Genomic DNA, 23,068 nt, shown 5'->3' on the forward strand with positions numbered 1-23,068 from the left:
GGCACCTGGGCAAAAATGGGAATTACTCTAGGCCATTCTCCTCTTTAAATTTTGTCTAATGGAGAGTCAGTCCTGCCTGGAATATCATAGCAGCTAGAGGCTTCTGCCTCTGGCTGCTCTCCCCTGTCAGCAGCACCATGTGGTCACGCCTACCGCTTGCTGCCAGGGCTCACAATCAGGTACTTAGACCTCTACATTTTGCTGCAAATAAAAAAATTAAACTGCCCCCCAACATACATATCCTGAGACATTTTGTATTTTACCAGTGTCGGCCAAAGGCCCCCACACAAATGGAGATTCAGTCCTGCCTGTGCTTGTACCCTAGTGCTTGTCACAGATTCCCATTTTCAGCTATAGGCTGAGTAAGTGCAGAATGGTGGTTCACTCTACTTTGCTGTAAGCCAACCGCCCTCCCCTCTCCCCTTTGATCTCTGTTTGCAGAGGCAATGAAGTCACTGTTGTTTGTTATTCATGCATTCTTTATTACTTTATCGCACAAATGGGGGGACACTGTCACGGTAGCCCAGGAGGGGTGTGGGAGGAGGGAAGTAACGGGTGGGGTTGTTGCAGGGGCATCCCCTAGAATGGCATGCAGCTCATCATTTCTGCGAGATCTCTGACACAGAGCGGCTGTTTACCTCTCTGGTTCTTTAATAGACTTGCCTGATATTCTAGGCAGGACTGACTCTCCATTAGACAAAACTTAAAGAAGAGAATGACCTGGGGAGTCATTCCCATTTTTGTCCATGCGCCCCCGGTTGACCTCACCGAGGCCAGCTAGGAGCACCCATGACAGCAGCAGACGGTACAGTATGACTGGTAACCATCTTTGTCAACTTGAAAAGCAGCAGACTGTACAGTAGAGCTGGTAACAGTCTTTGCTAACTTGCAAAGGCAAGGGGATGCTGCTGTGTAGCACTGCAGTACTGCGTTTGTCAGCAGCATCCAGTAGACAGACGGTGACAGAGAAAAAAGGCTGAACGGGCTTCATGGTTGCCGTGCTATGGCGTGTGCCTGGGTAATCCAGGGAAAAGGGCGCGAAATGATTGTCTGCCGTTGCTTTCATGGAGGGAGGATTGACTGACGACATTTACCCAGAACCACCTGCAACAAATTTTTGGCTCAAAATTGAGGCATTGGGCTCTCAACCCAGAATTCCAATGGGCGGGGGAGACTGCAGGGACTATGGGATAGCTACCCACAGTGCAACGCTCCGGAAGTCGACACTAGCCTTCGTACATGGACACACACCACTGAATTAATGTGCTTAGTGTGGCCGCGTGCACTCAACTTTATACAATCTGTTTCCAAAAATCTGTTTCTGTAAAATCAGAATAATCCCTTAGTGTAGACATACCCTAAAGCAGTGGCTCGCAACCTTTTCCAGGCCACTGCATCCCTTTTTCAGGAGTCAGATTTGTCTTGTGTACATCCAAGTTTCCTCTCACTTAAAAAAGTACTTACAAAATGAGACATAAAAACCACAAAATTGTCACAAGACATTATTACTGAAAAATGGCTTACTGTCTCATTTTTACCATACAATTCCAAAATAAATCAATTGGAATATAAATATTATACTTACATTTCAGCGTGTAGTACATAGAGCAGTTGTCTGTGTGAAATCTTAGTTTGTACTGACTTTGCTAGTGCTTTTTATTCAGCCTTTTGTAAAACTAGGCAAATATCTAGATGAGTTGATGTACACACACCCCGCCCCCAGAAGACCTTTGCGTACTCCTGGTTGATAACCACAGCTCTAAAGTCAGAGTATTGGCAACTTCTGGAGATAGGAGCCTTACAGACAGGTTCATAATGGGAACTAATCGAAAGTTGCTTCTTCACGTATGTAATTTAAGCAAGATATGGTCAAATAAATGTGTACATCCCCAGAATGAAGCTTACATTCCTGATATGATCATAAGAAATGTAGAATTTCTAGCTGTACTAATTTGCATGTTTCCTTTCCCCATCAGCTTTCTCCTTAGCTTCCTTTTCAGCTTCCCCTTTCTGTGTTCCTCTCAGCAGTGCTCACTGAGCAGCCCTGTAAATCATCATTAGCCCCAGTGGAACTACACTGACTTACACCAGCAAGTGGCATGGTCCATCATATCTATCAGTCTAATTGTATGTATAGATATACTTAAAAAAATCAGGTTAATTTTTTCTAATGTGTTGTCAATTTCTTTCTAGTTTAGATGCATTTTTGATCAAATTTATTTGGACATATTCCAATACCAGATAATATTTATATGCTGTGACAAAGTTCCTCCTCTACCTTGGAGGGGCCTGCACTTATTGGCAGATTTGCTCACCTCAGCGATCTTCCCCTCTGGTGGAACCCATGGTCTGAGTCAACTCCTCCTGTGTCTGATCAGGAGTTGGGAGGTTTCGGGGGAATTTGGGCCCGCCCTCTATTCCAGGTTCCAGCCCAGGGCCCTGTGGATTGCAGCTGTCTATAGTGCCTTCTGTAACAGCTGCATGACAGCTATAACTCCCTGGGCTACTTCCCCATGGCCTCCTCCAAACACCTTCTTTATCGTCACCACAGGACTTTCCTCCTGGTGTCTGATAATGCTTGTACTCCTTAGTCCTCCAGCAGCACACCCTCTCAGCTCTTTGCACCTCTTGCTCTCAGGTCCTCACACACCCACCACAAAGTGAAGTGAGCTCCTTTTTAAACCCAAAGCAGCAAAGAATCCTGTGGCACCTTATAGACTAACAGACATTTTGGAGCATGAGCTTTCGTGGGTGAATACCCACTTTGTCAGATTTCTCCCACGAAAGCTCATGCTCCAAAACGTCTGTTAGTCTATAAGGTGCCACAGGATTCTTTGCTGCTTTTACAGATCCAGACTAACACAGCTACCCCTCTGATACTTTTTTAAACCCAGGTGCCCTGATTAGCCTGCCTTGATTGGCTGCAGGTGTTCTAATCAGCCTGTCTTCCTTAATTGGTTCCAGTAGGTTCCTGATTACTCTAGTGAAGCCCCTGCTCTGGTCACTCAGGAAACAGAAAACTAGTCATCCAGTGACAGTATATTTGCCCTCTACCAGACTCTTGTACCCCACTTGTCTGGGTCTGTCACAATGCCTTCTTCACTCTTCATTTGGAGTTTGTTTCCTGAACTGTCAAAAGTGTATGTCACATCTCTAATATTATTTCTGATGTCATTTGTAATACTTATTTCCTCGATCTTTACAATATTATTAATATTTATTTATTCATTGTATTACAGCTTAATTTCATTTGTATAGCCTTTCATTTAAAGGAGTTTATTATATTAAGTCCCCAGGTTCCCCATAGAGCTGTATTGCAATTGGTTGGCCATCATATCACACATCACCGACCTAAATACAGAGAATTCTGAAGCATTTCAGTGCCAAGTTCTGCATCAAGTGTGATGGGATTAAGCTGCAGTGGCACTGAGTTCTTGCAGCATTTTAGGGTTTGATTTTCAGAAGTGCTGAGTGTCACAGCTCCAGTTAAAGTTATGGATGCTCAGCACCTCTGAAAATTGGGTCCTTGGAAACCCTGAAAAAGACTGTTCTTACGTATTCGTAGCTAATAATAAATGACATTAGCACACAATAACACTAAACACTAAATAACTGACTACAAATGATTCAGTTTCAAGTATTTTGAATCTGTAAGGAGCCATTATTCTCTGTTAATGAAAAATACTGCATCCACTGGAAATTTCAAAGAGACTTTAGAAAGGCACAATATTATTACCCAAACTAGAACTTGGTCAGGACACCAGGCTTACCATCTCTGTTCACATGGGAAAAGCTAAGGAACCTTTAATGGTCACCAGTAGTCAGGACCTTTCTTTTATGCCTCTATCTAAAGACTGCACATCTAGAGTCCCATTTCCTGTTAATATTGTGCTGGGACATTAGCCCAGTACTGACTCAGGGGGAAGAACATCACCAAATAAATCACTAGCACTTCCCGTGGTACGTACATTTAGCTTGGAGACCTTCATCCAAGCACTAACCTTGTCTCATGTTGCTTTTCTTTAGATTTGACAGAAACACAGCTCACAGTAACGGCCTGCCCTTGTATACACTTCAAAGTTTAACTATGTTGGCATAGTTTAAGCAGCAACCCCCTCTCCACCTCCAAGTGTGGACACAATTATAGTAATATACAAGTGCTTATAGCACTTACAGCAGGATAGCTTTGCTTATTCCAGTTCTGGAACTGACCTAAGCTATACTGAAATAACTTTATACCTGGATAACTGTGGCCACAACTAGGGCTTTTAGCAGCCGACATATTTATGTTGGCAAATAATCACACACATCTCAACCCCATATACGTACATGTCAGTAAAACTATGTAAGTGCAGGCTAGCCCTAAAACTACTGTTCAAGAAAAACATTAACAATTCTGAGAGCAAATGCATTTCCAGAAAGGATCCTTGATTTTAGAGAACCCCCAAAAGTTGATTAGGGAAATGGGTATTGGAATGGCCGCTGCTTGTGATCAAGGCATATCTTGGTTGCAGAATATCAATGCAGAACTGCTACGAATGCCTCTTTCTGCCAAAACAGAACTTGGACTGGAGGCAGAGATACAGACAGAAAGAAAAGCTAGGTGGCCTTTGGCCCTCTCCCAGTTCTTATATGAAAATCACAGACTTTTGGCACGGAGAAAAAAATGCTTGGGATTTCCCCCATCCTAATATTAAAAGCAAAAATCCTCTCATCCAAATTGTGGGCAGGCAGATTACTGAGTTTCAAACAGATACTTAGCTAGCTAAGTAATCTCCCCCTAATACATCTGCCTGCCCCCAATAAATTCATGGTTGTCACAAGGTCTCTTGTACCTCCTTCTTCTATTCTCAGAGATTCTGAACTCATCTTCATGCACTCCTATTGGCATATCAAGAAGTGTGGGCAGTGCAAAGCACTACTCAGGTTTTCTTCTGAGACACGCCATGAATGCAACTTTGTCTGTTTGCTCTGGAACACTAATATTCTTAATGGCTAATTAGTTGCTAATAGGACAAATACAAACAAGGAGAAACACTGGGCTATATCTTGTACAACCAATATGATCTTCCATTGTTTTTTTACATTCCAATACAAACTAATTGCAAACAATTCAGTTTCAATTATTTTAAATCTGTATGAGGCCATTATTTTCTCTGTTAATTAAGCACAATGAATTGATTCAAAATGTAAGCAAATTAGATTCTATATCTCTTGTATGAATATTAATCAAAGAGTGTAACTGTTAGTATTGCTCAATTGATTCCAAATTGATTTATCACATTCCTTCAGCTATAATGTATGCATTGCTTTGGCATTCAAACAACTATTTGTTAAAACTATTACATTTAGGTTGCAATTGCAGGTACGTGAAAGTCCTTTCACAGTTATCATACGATTTGTTACACAATAATAGTAGGGGGTCTAAGAGTTTCCTGATGGGAGAATATATGCATTTTCCTGTGTATTTTCAACTAATGCAAATTGTTTAATTCAGTAAAGAGTAAATGCCACTTTTCTCAAAAAATTTAATTGCAGAATTATGTACAGGAGATGAACATAAACAATACATAAACCAATTGAAAGAGGCAACTTCATAAAAGAGCATGGGGCAAAAGAGTGAAGCACATTTTCTTACAATCAGCTGGAGGTGAGTAGAGAATCATGAAAAGGAATAACTCAAGAATAAAACAATTCTCAAATATGTCTTCAAAGTAACAAGTAACATTCTGGTAAAGAAGATATTACCTAGAAGCAAGAAATTATTGTAGCAATGAAACAGCATACTGTACATTCAATTTAGGTATCCTGCATGCTACTAAATAGAATTTATCAAAAGAACCATAAAAGCATGAAAAGAGAATTACATAAAATAGTTTAATTCTAGTGAAGTGTAGCTTTGTACAGATGATGAATATTTGGCACTCAGTTCATCCTCATTGTTGATATGATTTCTTATGTATACATATTTATATATAAATATTTATATATATTTTAATGTTAACTAAACAGCTAGTTTCCTGGTTCTAACATTCCTTGAAATTTTATAGGAGGCATTTAATTTAGTCCTTAGGCCACACTTGAATATTTTGGTATGTTACATGGTAAATGGATGTATGCGTTTTATCTCTGTACAGAAGAAACTGCACAGTCATAGTGGCTTTTCTTCAAGAAAGAACAGTTCTAGAGCAGTAGAAGTCACACGACTTCAAAGGGAAATTTTGTTAATTCAGAAAAATCGTTATATATAGTGGACTAAAGAATACATACATGCTGAGCCCTTTTAAAGTGAGATGGCCGTACTATTTAAACCTCCACAGGGGAAAATCAAAGCATGGATATGAGGCTGTGGATTCCACAGATAACTATAAACAAAGCGAGTAGTTTTCTATGTAATGACAGTTTTCATAAACTTGAGCCCAGTAACAAGCACTCTGTGGTGACTACGACCTACTTGAAAGGGAAGATCTACTACAAAAAGATTTCCATGCGCTAACTTCCACAGTAAGTGTTTTCCACTTCAATAGGACATGCTGCATCAGATTCTGATCTCGGTTGCACTGGTACAAATCTGGTATAACTCCATGGACTTCAGTGGAATTTCTCAGGGTTTAAATTAGTGTAACTGAGATCAGAATCTCTAGTCCCAAAGCTAAAAAATATTTATCACATAGAGCTGGAGCTTTGATTGCAGTTCAGCCCCAAAGATGGAAACAGCTATGTGTAAAATGACAAAATAGAAAGGGAAAATTCTCAAAATGGGCTCTACTGATTTGTGGATTTTAAACATCTCTGTGGTGAAACTAATGAGCATGTCTTCAAATAAACTTCCATTCGTTCCTCATTTAAATACTGTTCTTTTTGTCAACTCAGTGTTAAAGGAGTACAAGACTGTTCTGCAACAAAATACCAATTTAGAAACGTGACTACCAATGATCCTTAACTACACATATAAGGCTTGATTCTCAGCTGATCTATATCGGCGTTAATGTCAGTGAAGCTGCAGGGATTTACACCTGCTGAGAATCTGACCCATAAAGCTAAATTCTGACCTCAGCGAATGGTAATGGGCACTACATCAATATCACCAAGGGCAGAATTAGGACCACAATGTCGTTCCCCAGTCATTACTTTTTATGAAAGGTGGCACACATTTACTAACGGGTTCTTGGATGTGTCTTTCATATGTAATGAAAAAAATGTACTGGCTATATACAGTCATTAGGCATTACATTTACTTTGTTATTTATTTTGTAAATATGAGGAGGTGTGTTAGTAGCAGTATCCCAGCCAAATTCAATTTTGGGCAAGCAGCAAAGAGTCCTGTGGCACCTTATAGACTAACAGACATATTGGAGCATGGGCTTTCGTGGGTGAATATGACGAAGTGGGTATTCAGTCATGAAAGCTAATGCTCCAATACGTCTGTTAGTCTATAAGGTGCCACAGGACTCTTTGCTTCTTTTACAGATCCAGACTAACATGACTACCCCTCTGACACTTGAATTTTGGGCAAGTTCCCTTTAACTTTCACTTTTACATAGTGTCCTGAACATACTTTTATGTAGTGTTTCCGCTGCTGCATGTCACCTCAGAAATGGGTGCATTTCAGTGATGGATTAAGTGATTCCTATGTTTCTAGAGAACTTAATTCTAGCCAGGAATCTGGGCGTGGACATGAGCATGCCACAAAAATACACCTGTCATTTATGATGGATGATGGCTGCCCCTAATCTGCCCGCCCCCAAATATTGCATAGAGGTTGCCAAATCAATCTTTCATAAAATGAACTGTTAGGGTCATAAAAGGTGTAATCAAAGAGCATGGTCCACACACGGGCAATTGCCTGCTCCCTACGTACAATTTCAGAATATTTTATTCCTTTTTATTTCTACTTGTGGCTTTCCTACAGTCCACAAGCAGGCAGCAAATAGAGAGAGTTTCTCCTATAATACAGGCATACATCGTTTGCTTTTTGCAGCAGATAGTTCAGATCATCCTCTGCTTAAAAAACCTATACGAAGGAATTCTGGTGGGGGAGATATCTGCTGAAGATCCCTAATGGAGATTCCTCCATATCATCCCATGGGGGAGAGGGATGGGTTGCCTCAGTGGAAAAGACTGAGAGGGGAGATAGAAAAACCTGGCAAACCTGTACTACCTACTCACGCTGTGCCTTCAGCACTGGTTGTGGGTCCTTTATGAATCATTATCCAGTTCCCTGGTAGACTAGCTCCTAATAGGCCTTCCCTTGGCCACAGTGGCTCTAAAGGCCATCAACTATGGAGGAGAGGCAAAGGCTATATCTGAAAAGGTGCCATAACCTGAGGATGCACTCTCTCTTCTGCCTAATTTCTTGAGGGATGACCATGTGCATCGCCCCCTCACCCGTTATGGTTATTCCTTTCTCTTGGACCATCCAATTTTTACCTCTTCCTCCTCCAGCCCAAACCCTGGACTATGCAAAGTGGCCTTCATAAGGTTCTGAGGGGATTATAAAACTCCCTTTTTCTGTGCAGGGAATGAGGACATGATCTAGCCCTATACCAGTTAAACCATTTTCCCTGCAAGAGCCAGAATTTTGCCCACCCTTTGCAAATCAGCTAGTAAAGTGCTTTGAAATCCTTCTGGATGAAAGGCACTATATAAATGTAAGTGTTGACCTCCCATACACTAGGGAAGCACTACTCTGAATATTAAAGGATTTACTGATATTTGTCACCTGAATTTTAATTTACGGGTGACAGCATTGTCTAGTGATTTGCTCAGAAAGCAGTGCAGAGGAATAACTGACTACCGCTGACCATTTTAACTCAACTATCAATCAGCATTTCTAAAGCCCCCTCACAGAAGACTTTATGCTTTTACACAATATTAAAAGAGGCAGCTGTACCTGTTTTCCTATGGGATAAATTCAGCCTTCAGATTAACATGCACAACACACAATGCAGTCAGACAGGCCAAGCTCTGGCCTCCACTGACGTTAATGCTGTAGTACAGGTGTAAACAGGATCAGAATTTGTCTCAGAATGTGCTGCATCCAAATGACTGAGATGAATCTGGTCCTTAGTTTGTTAATATATCTACCAAGTAGACTAAACACGTACTGGAATAAAAGAGCACAGGGACCTAACACAAAGTTTACCTTCAGAAGAGCTGGCGATGAGCAGTAGAACTGGATAATGTGTTTTGTGAGAGAGGAATGAACAAAGAAGCCCAGGAAGAAAGAGAGACTGTTAAGAAACACAAGTCAAAGAAGGATTCGGAGAGATTCCAGGTACATTTGTGGCCTAAACTACATTTGTGGCCTAGTCTCTTAGTAGTAAATTCTATCCCTTTCAGCATCACCAGCTGAGTGGAAGTTTCCCCAATTTGTAGAATCACCAGTGTTAAATTAGTGAAAATTAGGGCACTGATTTACTGATACAGTAGGAGTTATGATTTAAAAAAAATAACTTGTGTTATATGAAGTGCATTATATGTATGAAATCCACACACCTTCCTATTTATGCTTCAATTCTTTTCTAATTGACCTCAAATTTAACATAAAGTGACAAAGTTTAAGCATGAAATAAAATGTAATTTTTGGTATTAAACTGTACAACATTTTCAGTTTTTACACATTGCCAAGGGCCATTTGATCGAAGCTGTCGAGAAATAATAAAATGCATTGTAACATATTTCAGCAATTTACAATGAACTTTAAATCTAAAAAAATATTCAAAGCAAAAAATAAGTATAAGTATCGAACCTTAAACTGGTCAGGTCTTGTTCCTTCGTCAAATATAATACTCTTGAGAATTCTATTTATTATACTTGTGTTTTATGGACAATGGAATAATAAATGGCGGCTTTCTGTGTTTTTCATCCTTTACAGATAAGATCTAGTATACAAATGGCTTAGCTAATGAAATATTTTATCGTTACAAGAATTTTGACTCCTACATACGTTCTAAGTATCTGCAGAGCATGAAGTCACTAAAAAAGAGATATTCAGCTATTATCTTAATAGAACATTGTAAATTATTGAATTTTCTCCTACATTGGTCCTGTAATCCATTCCTATGTATGAAATGAATGCTATTTCCAGATTTGACATGACCTCTCTGTAAGCGATAATTACTGTATACTGTGTATCTTATAGCAATGATTCAAGCAGATTGGGTGTGACTGACTTTCAACACAAGTATTATAAACATAATTTTATTTTTTCCAACTAATTAGATGTACAATACATAGGTAAACATGGCTTATGATCTGCCTTTATTGATAGAATGTTACCTGCACAACAAGTTGAATATATTGCACTTAAAAATGTAACATGCACAGATAACATTTTATCAGATTTAGCAGTAGGCATCTATTTTACTTTTTAATTCTTCTTCGGAACAGAGGTGGAACAAACAGGGAATCATACATATCCAAAGACTTCTATTGAGCATATTCCCATCACTGCCTGGACATTTTAAAATTTAGAGTCTGATTTGCTCACACAGGTCTGTTTTAGCCAGATATTTAGAGTGCAATTTAATGATGACACACTAACATAAAATACCCCAAAATATCTATCAAAATCTGATCTGTAATTAAAACCATTATGGCTGCTCCAAATCAACATTATAACATAATCTGGGATCTAAATTTAACAGCTAGTCTAATTTTTACAATTCAATTTTACAAATTCTGTATACTGACAGGTCAAATACTGTTTGCCTTAATCATATGAGCCCATTGTCTTATGTGGGATTATTCAAGTGAATAAAACAAGTGTGATTTAGCCTGGAAGTATCCAAGGAAATTAGATAAAACACATAGGTGCCATAAATATATATATATATATAGGTCTATTTTAAATTTCCTACATCTAGGAAATACACTGGCTTTATTTTCATGTGGATAGTTCTAATTCGCAGCTCCACTTAACATTAAATATCACTTTTAAAGACTAAAGATGCCAATACCTGCAAATACATTTGTATTTCAAATAGTACAACAAATATAGGAAGCAGCATCAATATTGTACACTACCCAGGATTCAGCTCTTTCTGTATATAGAAAACGCTTTGAACACGCTGGGGGGTGAGGGTATAATAAGTTTTCATTGATATAAGAATATTTCAGGGAGGGTTTTTTTGTCATTGTTGTTTTTGGAAGGATATACATTCATCTTGGTTTTTGCTTCCAAATATAGTTTAAGGCTATTTGGTAAAATATATACCAGCTATCAGGCTCAATTTACAGAGTTTTCTCCTTACAGAAACTTCTCAACTATTCAACTCTAAAGATTCATATCTTGAAGCTAAACATGCTTATAAGGGCTTTGCTCCAAAACCAGGACTCATGCTTAACAAAATGCTCAGAAGGAAAAAAAACCCAAGAAACTAAACCCAGATTTGAAGCAATGTCAGATCTGTGTAACCTGTGTTACTTAATGTTCTCAGTCATGTGGCAGGATGCAGGGTGTGCCAAGTACATATTTAAAGTGCTCATCAAGGTGAACAAACCAAAGTGCTGGAGTATAATTAAGTAGCTGTTCTGCCTATGGCTAAGTACATAGTTAAAGCAGTAAAAAAATAAACAAATGTGTTAATTGGGACTATTTGTGTTATGGTTGTAATAGTCTTTTGACCTAGAGTAGTAATCAGGACCCTGGTATCAGGATCTGTGGACTGTATCTTTTATTACATCTTTATCTGAAGACTTCTAAGAGCTGGGATGCTCAATTATCTATGGGAAGGTAAATGAAGTGGAATAATACTATCTAAATTTATTTCAGATCAACATTTAAAGCCTCTTGATTGTAGTGGTTCCTATTTTTCTTTTGTAACAATCAGAGGCTTGAAAAAATTACTTTCCTTATATTCCATGTCTGGAACTCACTTTACTCTCCAATCATTTCTTTAAGTCTGACACAAGCAAGAGGATAATCTTGCCTTAACTGATACTGCATAGGAAAAAGATTTCTGGAAAAAAAATGTAAACCACAGTTCACCTTTACCTTAAGATAACCATTTAAACTTAGATATACTTACCACTCACATTTATATTTCTTAAATTGGTTACAACATCACAACTGGCATTTTAAACAAGCAAATATTTTTTGTCAAGGATACCCTGGAAACTCAATTAATATAGCATTTCGAGAGTTTAAAGTATCACATGTAGCATAGCTTTTGAAATTAAAGAGAGAAGGTTGGTAAAATAAAAAGTTAACACATAAAAGAACTGTTAAAATGCAATGAGTGTTCCCAAGGAGTAAGTATAACTGTTCTCTTTAGACATCTTGCTACAGAAGATCTAACTTTTTAAGGCTTCCACTTTCCTTTCCCCATCACGCAAGTTCTCTTGCATTATAATTTTGCTTTGATTTCTGAATGTTGTTATGCTGCTATGACAAACATTTCTCACTGGGCATTCCCAATAGGACCAGGCTTGTATGCTTCTTGGTTCCTCATGAACTTTGGAGTTTTAGTGGCTGGATATTCCTGTTCATCTCCAGAAACTTGACACGAGAGGCCTAATGTTATTTTGCAGTAACAAAGATGAGTAGAATGGCAGAGCACATGGGCAAATATTTTAGCTGGGTTCAAGGAAAAGAAACTGGAGGTCAGAGAGATAAATGGGTTCTTTCTTTCCTGCACTTCACATTTGTAGCACCTTCTACTTGGATAAGCTAATGCCTCTAGTGAATGGTGAGATGCACCCATTTATAGTTTGTTATTCTTATCCCTAATTATCACACAATTTATAAAAATATAAATAACAAAAAAGTAAGCTGGGTTCCATCTCAAGAGGTGTTTCCTGTTGTCCTCTGAGAACATATTGGATAAGTCAGGTCTCAACAAGCCCTATCCATTGTAGCTGATTGTAAGTCAGACAATAAATACAAAAAGAAGTAGTTCTTGCAATGAGCTCAGCAAACTCTGAGGAAATCAAAAGCATTCCACTGTGCTTATGGCACAAAGAACACAACAGCAAGGGCATATTCAGTGGAGAGAATGAGACAAAAATTACCAGGTAAGTGACAAACTGTACAGCATTTGTTTTAAAAAAGAACACTGCAGCATTCTGTCTTTAAAGCCGGGTTTGGGCTTCTGGGATATAGATCTCAATGCTGTCTGCCCGCTCTGTGGCTGAATTCTGCCGAAAGGAGGCTGCTCTCTTAGCAGCCATTAGCCGTCTTCTGGCTTCTTGACGTTGTCTGTCAGGTAGGTCAAGAGACTTTTCTCTCGTTATAGGGAATTTTCCTTTTGGGGGCTTCTTTGGTACTGGAGGAGGAACCTTCCTTTCTTCCTACAATTGTTATTGAAAATTGAAAAGTGAGTTAAATGTGAAAGGCACCATATCAATAAAACATGCACATCAGAGAAATGTCAGTTGAAAAAATACTTGTCACACAACTAATAAACATGCTCAGTTTATACTCTGAGATGAGCTAATTAATGTATAACATTAATCACCATCAGTTCTGGGGATGGAGGGAGAAAACCAGCTATTGCAGAATCCAGTGCAAATTCCAAGGGATTGCACTGCAGTAGCACAGTATAAAAAGTACATCTCCCTTTACTTTCATTGCAGGTAGTGTACACATACATGCAGCAAACCTCACTTTCATCTTTGTGTTAATTTTATTTTACCTGGCACATCATTAGATCCATTATATTCAGAAACACAGGCTGGCTCTCGGATAAGAACTCAGTGTGTCTGGGTGTTCTGGTGGAGTGAAAAGCCTGGCTAAGATTAGAAGGCCAGGATTTTTAATTAAATTAATCATACTGAGTTTAGCCTCAGCTGGGTATGAGATAGCAGCTGTGTATACATCTCTATTAGTTTAGTCTCCTCTCTGAATTGCAAAAAAGGTAACATACAAAAACAAGCCAAACAAATGGAAACGTAGGGCTAATTGTTCCATACATCAGCCCAGAATACCTTAAGAAAATAATATTGAGAAATTACTAGAATATAAAGTGTTTCTTAATACATGTTCGTATAATGCTTGTTGTAGCTCAATTCTGTAGCTATTAAGCCTGATATTGTTTTGAAAAATGAAATGCAGATTTTACTTCAAAATTTGGATCTCCCTTTTTGACTCATTCGCTGAGTGGGACTGTGAACTGAAAGCTTTGGATGATATGTACCCTCCTGCATCAGTGGCATAGTTACATGATGCAGCTTTCTGCCATTAGTACATGTTAATGCTGCAATAATTATTGATACAGTGGGTAACTATTTACATAGGACACACTGGCAGGTTGCTAATTTAATCCACTGCAAGACCTACATCACAAAGATCTTTTGAGGGGCATGAATTGTGTAGGTCTTCTTACTGCAACTGCTGAACCCTGAACCTAATAGTCAAATGCACTTGTCATTGGTTAGATTTTACAGTATTTGGCAGTCTTGTTCCAATTTTCCAAATTAAACGACTTATAGCAGAGTCCTGAGAGGGGGCACAGGCACTATTCTTCCTGAAAGCATGCTTTGCCAGAATACTTTGTTTTTATTTGCTATTTTCAGTCAGGAGCATTCCATCCCCATGTCCTTCCTCCCATCTTCTCTCTCTTTACTAGGATTTAGTTCCCTCCTTAGACAATCACCAATGCTGCCTCTAGAATCATCTTTTACTTTCACCCCCACAATCAGCAAAAGCAAAACTGCCTACCCACCAGCCACCTGGCCAAGCAACCCAAGAGGAGGAGCAAGCAGTTACTAAATGCCTGAAGAAGTGAAAGAGCACATCAACTTCTGAGAAGATGCCTCCTGTCGCATTCTAAAACCAAACAAGTATTCTGTTGGGGCCGGCTATACTGTCTCTGAGCTAAAGACATCCTCTCTGTTTGTACAATATTGTAATCAGCGGGGATGGAGCCAGGAGCGTAAAGAAGAAAGCAGGTACACAGCAACATTGCCACTGTGGCTCATTTGCAATCTGTGCTGCTACTGCTGTGAGCAAAGTGGGCCGCAGGGATGTGGAGCCTGAGAGCACAAATGCAGACAGCATGAAATTACACAAGGATGCAACTTCTATCCACACAAGGTTCACAGGACGATCTCCAGTCCTCGAGGTTCTCAGAGGGGATGGTGCACAGCCCTAGGGAGCCAGAGATCTTGAGAGTCAGATCTCCCCATTAGGAAGGAAGTAGAGGATGCAATCCCCAGATAGTAACTGCTCATAGTGTGACAGCATGAGGGACTTTATTTCAGTTGCATTTTCAATCTGAATGAATCAGAGCATCTTTCAATTCCAATCTGCTCCTAGTCATTTGTTATCAGAATTCAAGGGGCCAAATGACAGTGGCTAGGCACAGGCTGGTAGGGATAATTATACCTATATTATTTATATCTTACAATTTAAACCAAAAATGGGAGAAGAAAGTAAAAATAAACCTCAAGGCCCTGATTCTGGACAGGGTCATCTGTTAATGAGGCAATGGAAAATAGTCACTTTCTATTTTCAGGTTTGAAACCAACCCCTTTCTGGAATTGACTGTAACGCCAGTGGGTCTTATCACTACAATCTGAAACAAAATGTTATTGTCTCTGGTCTGCTTACCTTCCTTTCAGGTGATTCTATTAGTTTCCATTCACTGAGTTTCAGCTGGTGCAGTTCATCAAACTTCATGCTGACGTCTTCAATTGAAAGCTGCAATAAGTCCCAGAATCCTGCTAGGTCCTGGGAAGTTGGCCTTGGCATGGCACTGGGGTCCTGACATATGCACAATAGAAAAAATATAAATAGACCGGAAGCCATTGAACAACATTCTTTAAAGTGCCTTTGTATGCAGTTGAAAATGCATGATGCCAGTTTCTATTGTTACAGTGGTACATAGTGCTAAGGCAACGTACATTATGAGGCTGGGAACTGTGACTGAAAATATGTGCCTCCCATACAACCCCAAAATCTATGAGTTATACATTATATATTGATTCTTGTAGCTTGTGCAGATTCTTGTGCAAAGCTGACCTGCATTTTTAAAATGTAGTAAGCTGCCATACTGACTGTGTTTGCTGATCATTACAGAGGAAGGAGAACATGAGAAATCAATTTATTTTTATTTCACTTGTGATATATGAGTAGAAGACAAAATTAATCATGTTATGAATTAATTTCCAGCTTATGCTTATTGTTGCTATTACATTTTCTCAGGTCTCAAGGTTTATGTATGGCACAAATATCTTATCTGAGACATTTTTAAAGTTCTGTTGGTTGGTCCCAAAAGGGCTGGGCAAGCTTTTCCCTCAAGATATTTTGATTAGGTAGTTTCTGTGCCAAGGGCAGGCAATATAACTTAATGGACAGCCAATAATATTGGTGATGAGTTGGTCTGAAGACACTTCATTTGATTATGAATCCATTTGGGTACTAAAGGGAAATTATATAAGAAAAGCTATTATGGGGACATAACCCTTTGCTATGTAGGCATTTTCTTGAGAGTGCTGTTCCAGGTAGGGACCAGCTGGATGACTTTAAAGAGAGATGGCCTGAGTGGTAAGGATCTCTGTGAGCAGCAGTAAGGAATCTTTCCCTCTAGGTCACACAGCAGGAGTGGAGTCAATCTACAACTACCACAGTAGACTTTTGCTTGCAGCAGCCTCCACACACACTGGGGTACAGTGTGTGTGGAGTCAATGGCTGGTGAATCTGCATGGAAGCAGATCTACTGCCTCTACTCCTCCTCCCAAATCCTGCCTAGGGGACAGTACACAAGGAATCTCCACAGAGCTGTACTATGAGCTGCACAGGAATGCTCATTCCATACACAGCCCCTCCCTAGTTACTGTACAGTTACAGGCAGAAGAACCACAGTGGGATTGTGTGTGGAGCTCTCTACACCTGATAAGAAGAGGGAAGGACACCCCCTTAATGAGTAGGTCTCTAATTAGTTCACTTGAAATCTCACCTTTTGTTGGTAAAGGAAGTATCTTTTTTTATGGGAGCTCAGTGGAAACTTCCTGGGGGGGAAGATGATGTTTAGATGGACTTAAAACATTTAATTTAAAATTTCTGTCTATTCCAATATAACTTGCAGCCTGTGCCCAAGTAAACCTGAACTAGTGTAAACTGGTGCAACTCCATTCATTTTAAGATATTGGTCCCCTATATGCAGTCCACCAGGTGAGTCTTGTGGTAATGTACAACATTTAATATAGCTTGTATTTCAACCTGTTCTTCCTCTACTACAACACAGCCCTCTCAGTCCTTCTTGTCATTTTCCCAGTTTACTTTACAGACCCATAAAAGATGTTTGCTGGAGGCTACTCATTCTGAGTTGTCATCCCGTTCTGAATTGAAGGCAACGGCTCTTCTATAAGCCCTGTACACAGTTCTGCTCATATCTATTTCAGTACAGTATATTTTCCAATGTAGCTGCTGTTGACTGGAGCTTGTTTTGTATTCTCTGGACCACAAGGGGGCTACCTCCTGCTGCTAATATGTATAAATCAATAATGTATGTTATTTTCAACTGGTAACCCCAGTCAAAAGGACTAATGTTAGAAACATCTAAGCTTGGAAAAGCCTTGTTCAAGTGTGTCTTTATTCAGTAACTTTTAATTTGTTTGTATCTAATTTTGAATTCAGGCGTTGCTTCTAAAACTAGATTATTTATGACTGCAGCCTTTATCCTGCAGGGAGCAAAGAACTAACAAAAAGGGCCTTGACAATGCTTATGTGTTGGTCTGCTGCAACCATGACACCCTTGAGTGTGATCTCATTAGATCTCACATGCTGGACAGGATCAGTGCTGAACAGAACATTGGTGAGGAATCAAAGAAAACTCAGCAGTTACAAACAGCGGTGCAGGTGATTCAGTAGGGAGCAGTAATGAACCAACAATGCTCTTTCTAGTTGTTAGCGTGGGCCAGATTCTCAGCTGCACTGCCGTAACAAGGGCAAGGCAAGTGAGGCACTTGCCTTGGGCGCCCAAAGCTGAGGGGTATGGAAAAGCCCCCGAGTGTCCCTGCTGGAACGAAAGCTGCTGCATGTCAGGAGGGGGAGGGGAGAGGGGGCACACACATGCTTTGCAGCCCTCCCCTCCCCTGGCACCCACCTGGAGGAGATGTCATGGGGGCTTCTGGTGGGAGACAGACAGGATCATTTGCAGCCAGTGGACCTCATTCACCTGAGCAGCTGCTGGGGCTTCGGTGAGTCTATTGTTTCACCCTGTGATCCACCCCCCCACCCCAGCCACCACTCTTGCAAACTGGCAAGGGGCAGCCCCATCCCCCATCGCCAGTGAGGCTATGGCGAGGGGCAGCAGGGGAGGAAGGAAGCCACATGTAATGACAGTCCCTCCAGCACCCACCGCACCCTCCCAGAGCCCACACCCCCTCTCTAGCCCCCAAAGTCTGTTCCAGAGTCTGCACCCAGCCCTCTGCGCTCCCTCCCAGAGCCTGCACCGGTCCACCCATCCTGCACCCCACCCCGTGCCCCAGCCCAGAGCCTGCACCCAGCACCAAAACTCCGTCCCAGAGCCTGCACCCCAGATTTCCTTCCAGAGCCTGCATCCAGCCCTCCACACTCCCTCCCAGAGCCTGCACCCCTCCACTCATCCCGCACCCCACCCTGTGCCCCAGCCCGGAGTCTGCACCCAGCATCCAAACTCCATCCCAGAGCCTGCAACCCAGACTCCATCCCAGAGCCCAACCTCTCAACCGTCCTACACCCCAATCTCCTTTCCCAATCCAGGGCCTGCACCCCAGACCTTCTCCCCCAACCCAAACTTCCTTGCAGAGCCTCAGGCAGGTGGGGGGGCAGAGTTGGGGGGGACTCTGAGCATTCTGGGCACCGGCATCACTAACATTTCTACAAACCTGCCACCCTGATACTCGGGGGTGGGGTGGTGAGGAGGTGAGCGGTGAGTCAGTGGATGGAGGGGTGCATCATTTTTAGTATTTTAATTTTTGGTACTGCATTGATTGACTGCTGTGTGCATTAATATAGTGACCCCCTGGGTCTTTGAATGAATGAGTAGGTGGCTGGAGGGGAGCAAATCTCCCAGATTCAAAATCTGCGACTGTGTCTGCTGGTCCTTTTTGCTGCTTTTCTCTGGGCTAGGGGTTGTCCCAATGCTGCAAAGAGGGTGTTCCCAAAGGAAGGTGTTTGCTTCTAAACCCCTAGGCCATCAGTATGTCTGCTCTTCTCTAGTCAGCCCACTTGACAAGTTTGATTGTCCTTGGTCTGGCTCCCAGCCCCTCTCCAAGGGTTGCAGCTGTCTGGAGGTGCCTGCCTTCCACGCCTTCCTCATTCACACCTCATTCATTCAACAGGGCAATTGATTACAAAGTAAGGGGAAGATCTTATTCTACTTCTAGCAAAAAGACATTTTTCTTTTATCTTAATTATACTACCTTAGGGGCCCGCTATAACATATTACCAACATTCAATACAAAGTCATATAAAAGTTATACAAAAATGCATAATGCAGAGATTTATCTAAAACTGCATTGATTGACTGCTGTGTGCAGTAATACAGTGACCCCCTAGGTCTTTGAATGAGGCTTTATACTTGCGGGAGGGGGGGGGGACAGAGAGGGGGCGAGCGGCGAGTCAGGGGTGAGCAGGTGGGCAAGTGGCGAGTGGGCAAAGAGGCGAGCAGTGAGCCAGCAGGGGTTCTAGGGCGGGCATGGGGATTTCTGGCAGGGGAGGGAGAAGGTGAAATGAGGCAAGTAGTAGATGGAGGACTGACTAGGAGGGATGCAAGAAGCCAGTGGGGGGCTAGGGGGTGAAGAGGGGTGTGATAGTGGGGCGGCGGCAGGGAGGGGCGGGTCCTATTTTACTGCTGTGATCTGGTCACCCTATGCATGCCATTTCTCCTCCCCTGGCCCCCAATCTTCCTTTTTGGACCAAAGCTTTTTAGGCGGAGTGGCGCTGGGGAAGGAGTATTTGTTTCTGCTGGGCAGGTGGCACTGGGGAGGGGTTGTTTCCATGGGCTGGGCAGTGCTGGGGGGGGCAGGTGGGGACTGCAATTTTATATTCTTGCTCGGGCGCAAAAATAAGTAGTTACGGCTCTGCTCAGCTGATGTATAGCATAGCTCCTTTGAAGTTGAAAGAGCTATGTGGATTTACACCAGTTGAGAGTCTTTGTTAAGAGACTTATAACCAAGAGCTTGACCAATTGTGCTACTCAAAGATCTCAGAGCACTTCTCGCAAGTCTAAGGATGAGGGTTCATTGTCTTGGATAAATTCTTTTTTGGGTAATTACATTCTGTCTTCCTAAATCCTCGCTGTAGTTTCAATTGGTAGTTCCACTTCCTGTTCTAAATATTCATTTAGTCTTACTGCACGCTGTTGGAAAGCTGCTGTTTTCTACCCCGAAGAGAGTGATTGCATTTAAGTGGTGGATTTAATGCAAAATGATCTGTATCTGGCTCAGTTTCCACTGATGTCAGTGGGGTGGGATCAGGACCATACACAATATCTACTGTAGATACACTTCTAGTGAATACTTTACAAAATATAAACAAATGAAAAAAACAAAAACAAACCAAACATCAAATATAAACAGGAAGGGTATAAAAAACCCAATCATATTAAGGGCTCAGTCCTGCAATACTTATTTCCCACTGACTCCAATGATAGTTTTACCTTAGCGTGTCCTGCAGAATGAACGTTAGAGCTTGTTTACAGGTTAGACCAGGGCAAGCTGGGGTGTGAATCTACACTATTCTAGCCTGCTGAGGTCTAACTGTCCACAAGGTGCACTAACAGTTCATTAATGAGCTTTGAGCTAGTCCACTCCTGTTTCAAACACTACTAGATCAAAGCACTTAAATGAACTGTTGGTGCACATCAGCAGGGTGCACATGGACCATCAGGCCACGGCAGGCTAGTTCACATCCCAGCTTGCCATAGTTTAATTGTTTTGTAGAGTTAGTTTATCAACATACCAGACAGCCAGGCTGTGTTGGAGGTTTATCAATCAAAAGGGGAAGAGAAAAAAATATCACACCATTCCTTCAATCATCATGTCATAAAAGTCCTAGATTTTATCATATATTTTCCTATTTTTTTTTCAGTAAGAAATTGCTAACTGTTCCCGACAGCCAATGTATATGCTGGACAAGCAATGTCTTTTCATCTTATTAAAATAATGTTCTTGGCTACAAGAGCAAGAAAGACCCACTTCACTTAGAGATAAATAAAGTGGGATGGAGGCTACGATTTCTTAATCCAAGTATGGATAGTTTAGCCAATCAGATAATGGGATGATACGTTAGATATGCAGCAAGACTTTTGTAGACATCAATCAAGATTTCCTTCACCAGCAGACAAAAAGAAAGCACGCGACATATCTTAATATCTCAGATATGGTTCCTAACAATAGCCTGACTCAGTTGTCTGTTAATATCTATTAAAATCATATTTTTGAAGCAGATAATTGGATGCTTTCCAAATTGGACCACATAGAGTCATGGAAGTGTAGGGCTGGAAGGGACCTGAGTAAGTCATAAAGTCCAGTCCCCTGCACTCAAGGCAAGACTAAGTAATAATTAGACCATTCCTGACAGGTATTTGTCGAATATGTTCTTACCATTCTTTACCAGATATCACGAAGTGAAAGTAAGACATTTTTAAAATTACTTTCTCAGTAACATTTTAGATACAATTTTCAAACCCTGGATGTTTAACTTTGTAGATGACAAGCATGTGTCATCTGCAGTGTACATATGCTGTCATGACTTCAAAAGGTTATTCAGTAAATATTAATGAATGATGGATTTTTTTATAGCTAGACACTTAGGTCATGGCTCCTGTTACACATGCTACAGAATTTAGCACTTTTTAAAGAGAAGCAGAGAGGGAAACAAAAGGTAAACATTATATTAAATGTTGAAAGTGAACCTGAGGAAGTAGGAAAGGGTTTATCACAAACTGTACTTAACAAGAAGAATTATCTTCTTGTACAGATAAGTACAGGGGCGGCTCTAGACATTTCGCCGCCCCAAGAACGGCGTCATGCCGCGGGGGGCGCTCTGCCGCTTGCGGTCCCGCGGCTCCAGTGGACCTCTGTCATAACCGTGGCTCGCTGGCGCCCACTGGCGTTGAGTTTGAAGATGGGGTTGCAATCGCTGGTGCTGGTTGCTGTTCCAGTTCCGGGCCTGGGACTGGAGGTGCTGTGGCTGTTTCAGTGGTTGGCATGGAATCTGGATCCACTACCTCTGTCTGGGTCTCTGGTAACACAGACGGGGCGTCTGTGGACGGTTCAGGAACAGGGATGGGTCTGGAAGCTTGCCTGGTTTGGCTACGTGTAACCATTCCCACTCTCTTGGCCCGCCTCACCTGGTTGGCCAAGTCTTCCCCCAGTAGCATGGGGATAGGATAATTGTCATAGACTGCAAAAGTCCACATTCCTGACCAGCCTTTGTACTGGACAGGCAGTTGAGCTGTAGGCAAGTCTACAGCTTGTGACATGAAGGGGTAAATTGTAACTTTGGCCTTTGGGTTGATGAATTTGGGGTCAACGAAGGATTGGTGGATAGCTGACACTTGTGCCCCCGTGTCTCTCCACGCAGTAACCTTCTTTCCGCCCACTCTCAAATTTTCCCTTCGCTCCAAGGGTATTTGAGAGGCATCTGGGCCTGGGGATCTTTGGTGTGATGGTAGTGTAATGAATTGCACTCGCATGGTGTTCTTGGGACAGTTGGCCTTGATATGTCCCAGTTCATTACACTTAAAGCATCTTCCATCTGATGGGTCACTGGGCCGAGGTGAGTTACTGGAGACTGGTGAGGTGGAAGGGTAGGGTGTCTGTGGCTTTACTTGGGTGGTATGTGGGGTCTTTGGCTGTCCTCGGTTGTAGGGTTTATGGTCTGTGTGCCCCCTGGGGTAATCGTTCCCCTTGACAGTAGCTTTCTTGCTTTCTGCCAGTTCCATCCATTTGGCTCCAATCTCCCCTGCCTCAGCGAGATCTTTGGGTTTTCCATCTTGTATGTACCGTGTGATGTCTTCAGGAACACCATCCAAGAACTGCTCCATTTGTATGAGGAGGTGCAGTTCTTCCAAGGTTTGAACGTTGTTTCCTGTTATCCAGGCCTCATAGTTTTTTGCAATGTAGTAGGCGTGTT

At 41.5% G+C, this 23,068-nt stretch overlaps 1 protein-coding gene across 7 annotated transcripts in view; it reads right to left on the reverse strand.

The window, feature by feature from the left end:
• Nucleotides 1-5,482: 5,482 nt before the first annotated feature.
• The window catches only part of DLGAP2 (DLG associated protein 2), a 688,475-nt gene continuing 670,889 nt past the window's right edge, over nucleotides 5,483-23,068 (reverse strand). For all 7 annotated transcript variants that reach the window (XM_050950699.1, XM_050950698.1, XM_050950697.1 and 4 more), the window contains 2 exons: nucleotides 15,554-15,706; nucleotides 5,483-13,293 (listed from right to left, as the gene is read on the reverse strand). In XM_050950699.1, the coding sequence (XP_050806656.1) occupies nucleotides 13,075-13,293; nucleotides 15,554-15,706 (372 nt within the window). In that variant the 3' untranslated portion in view covers nucleotides 5,483-13,074. The remainder of the gene's footprint in view (nucleotides 13,294-15,553; nucleotides 15,707-23,068) is intronic.

Source organism: Gopherus flavomarginatus, chromosome 4 (genome assembly GCF_025201925.1).
Source record: "Gopherus flavomarginatus isolate rGopFla2 chromosome 4, rGopFla2.mat.asm, whole genome shotgun sequence".
NCBI classification, from domain to species: domain Eukaryota; kingdom Metazoa; phylum Chordata; order Testudines; family Testudinidae; genus Gopherus; species Gopherus flavomarginatus.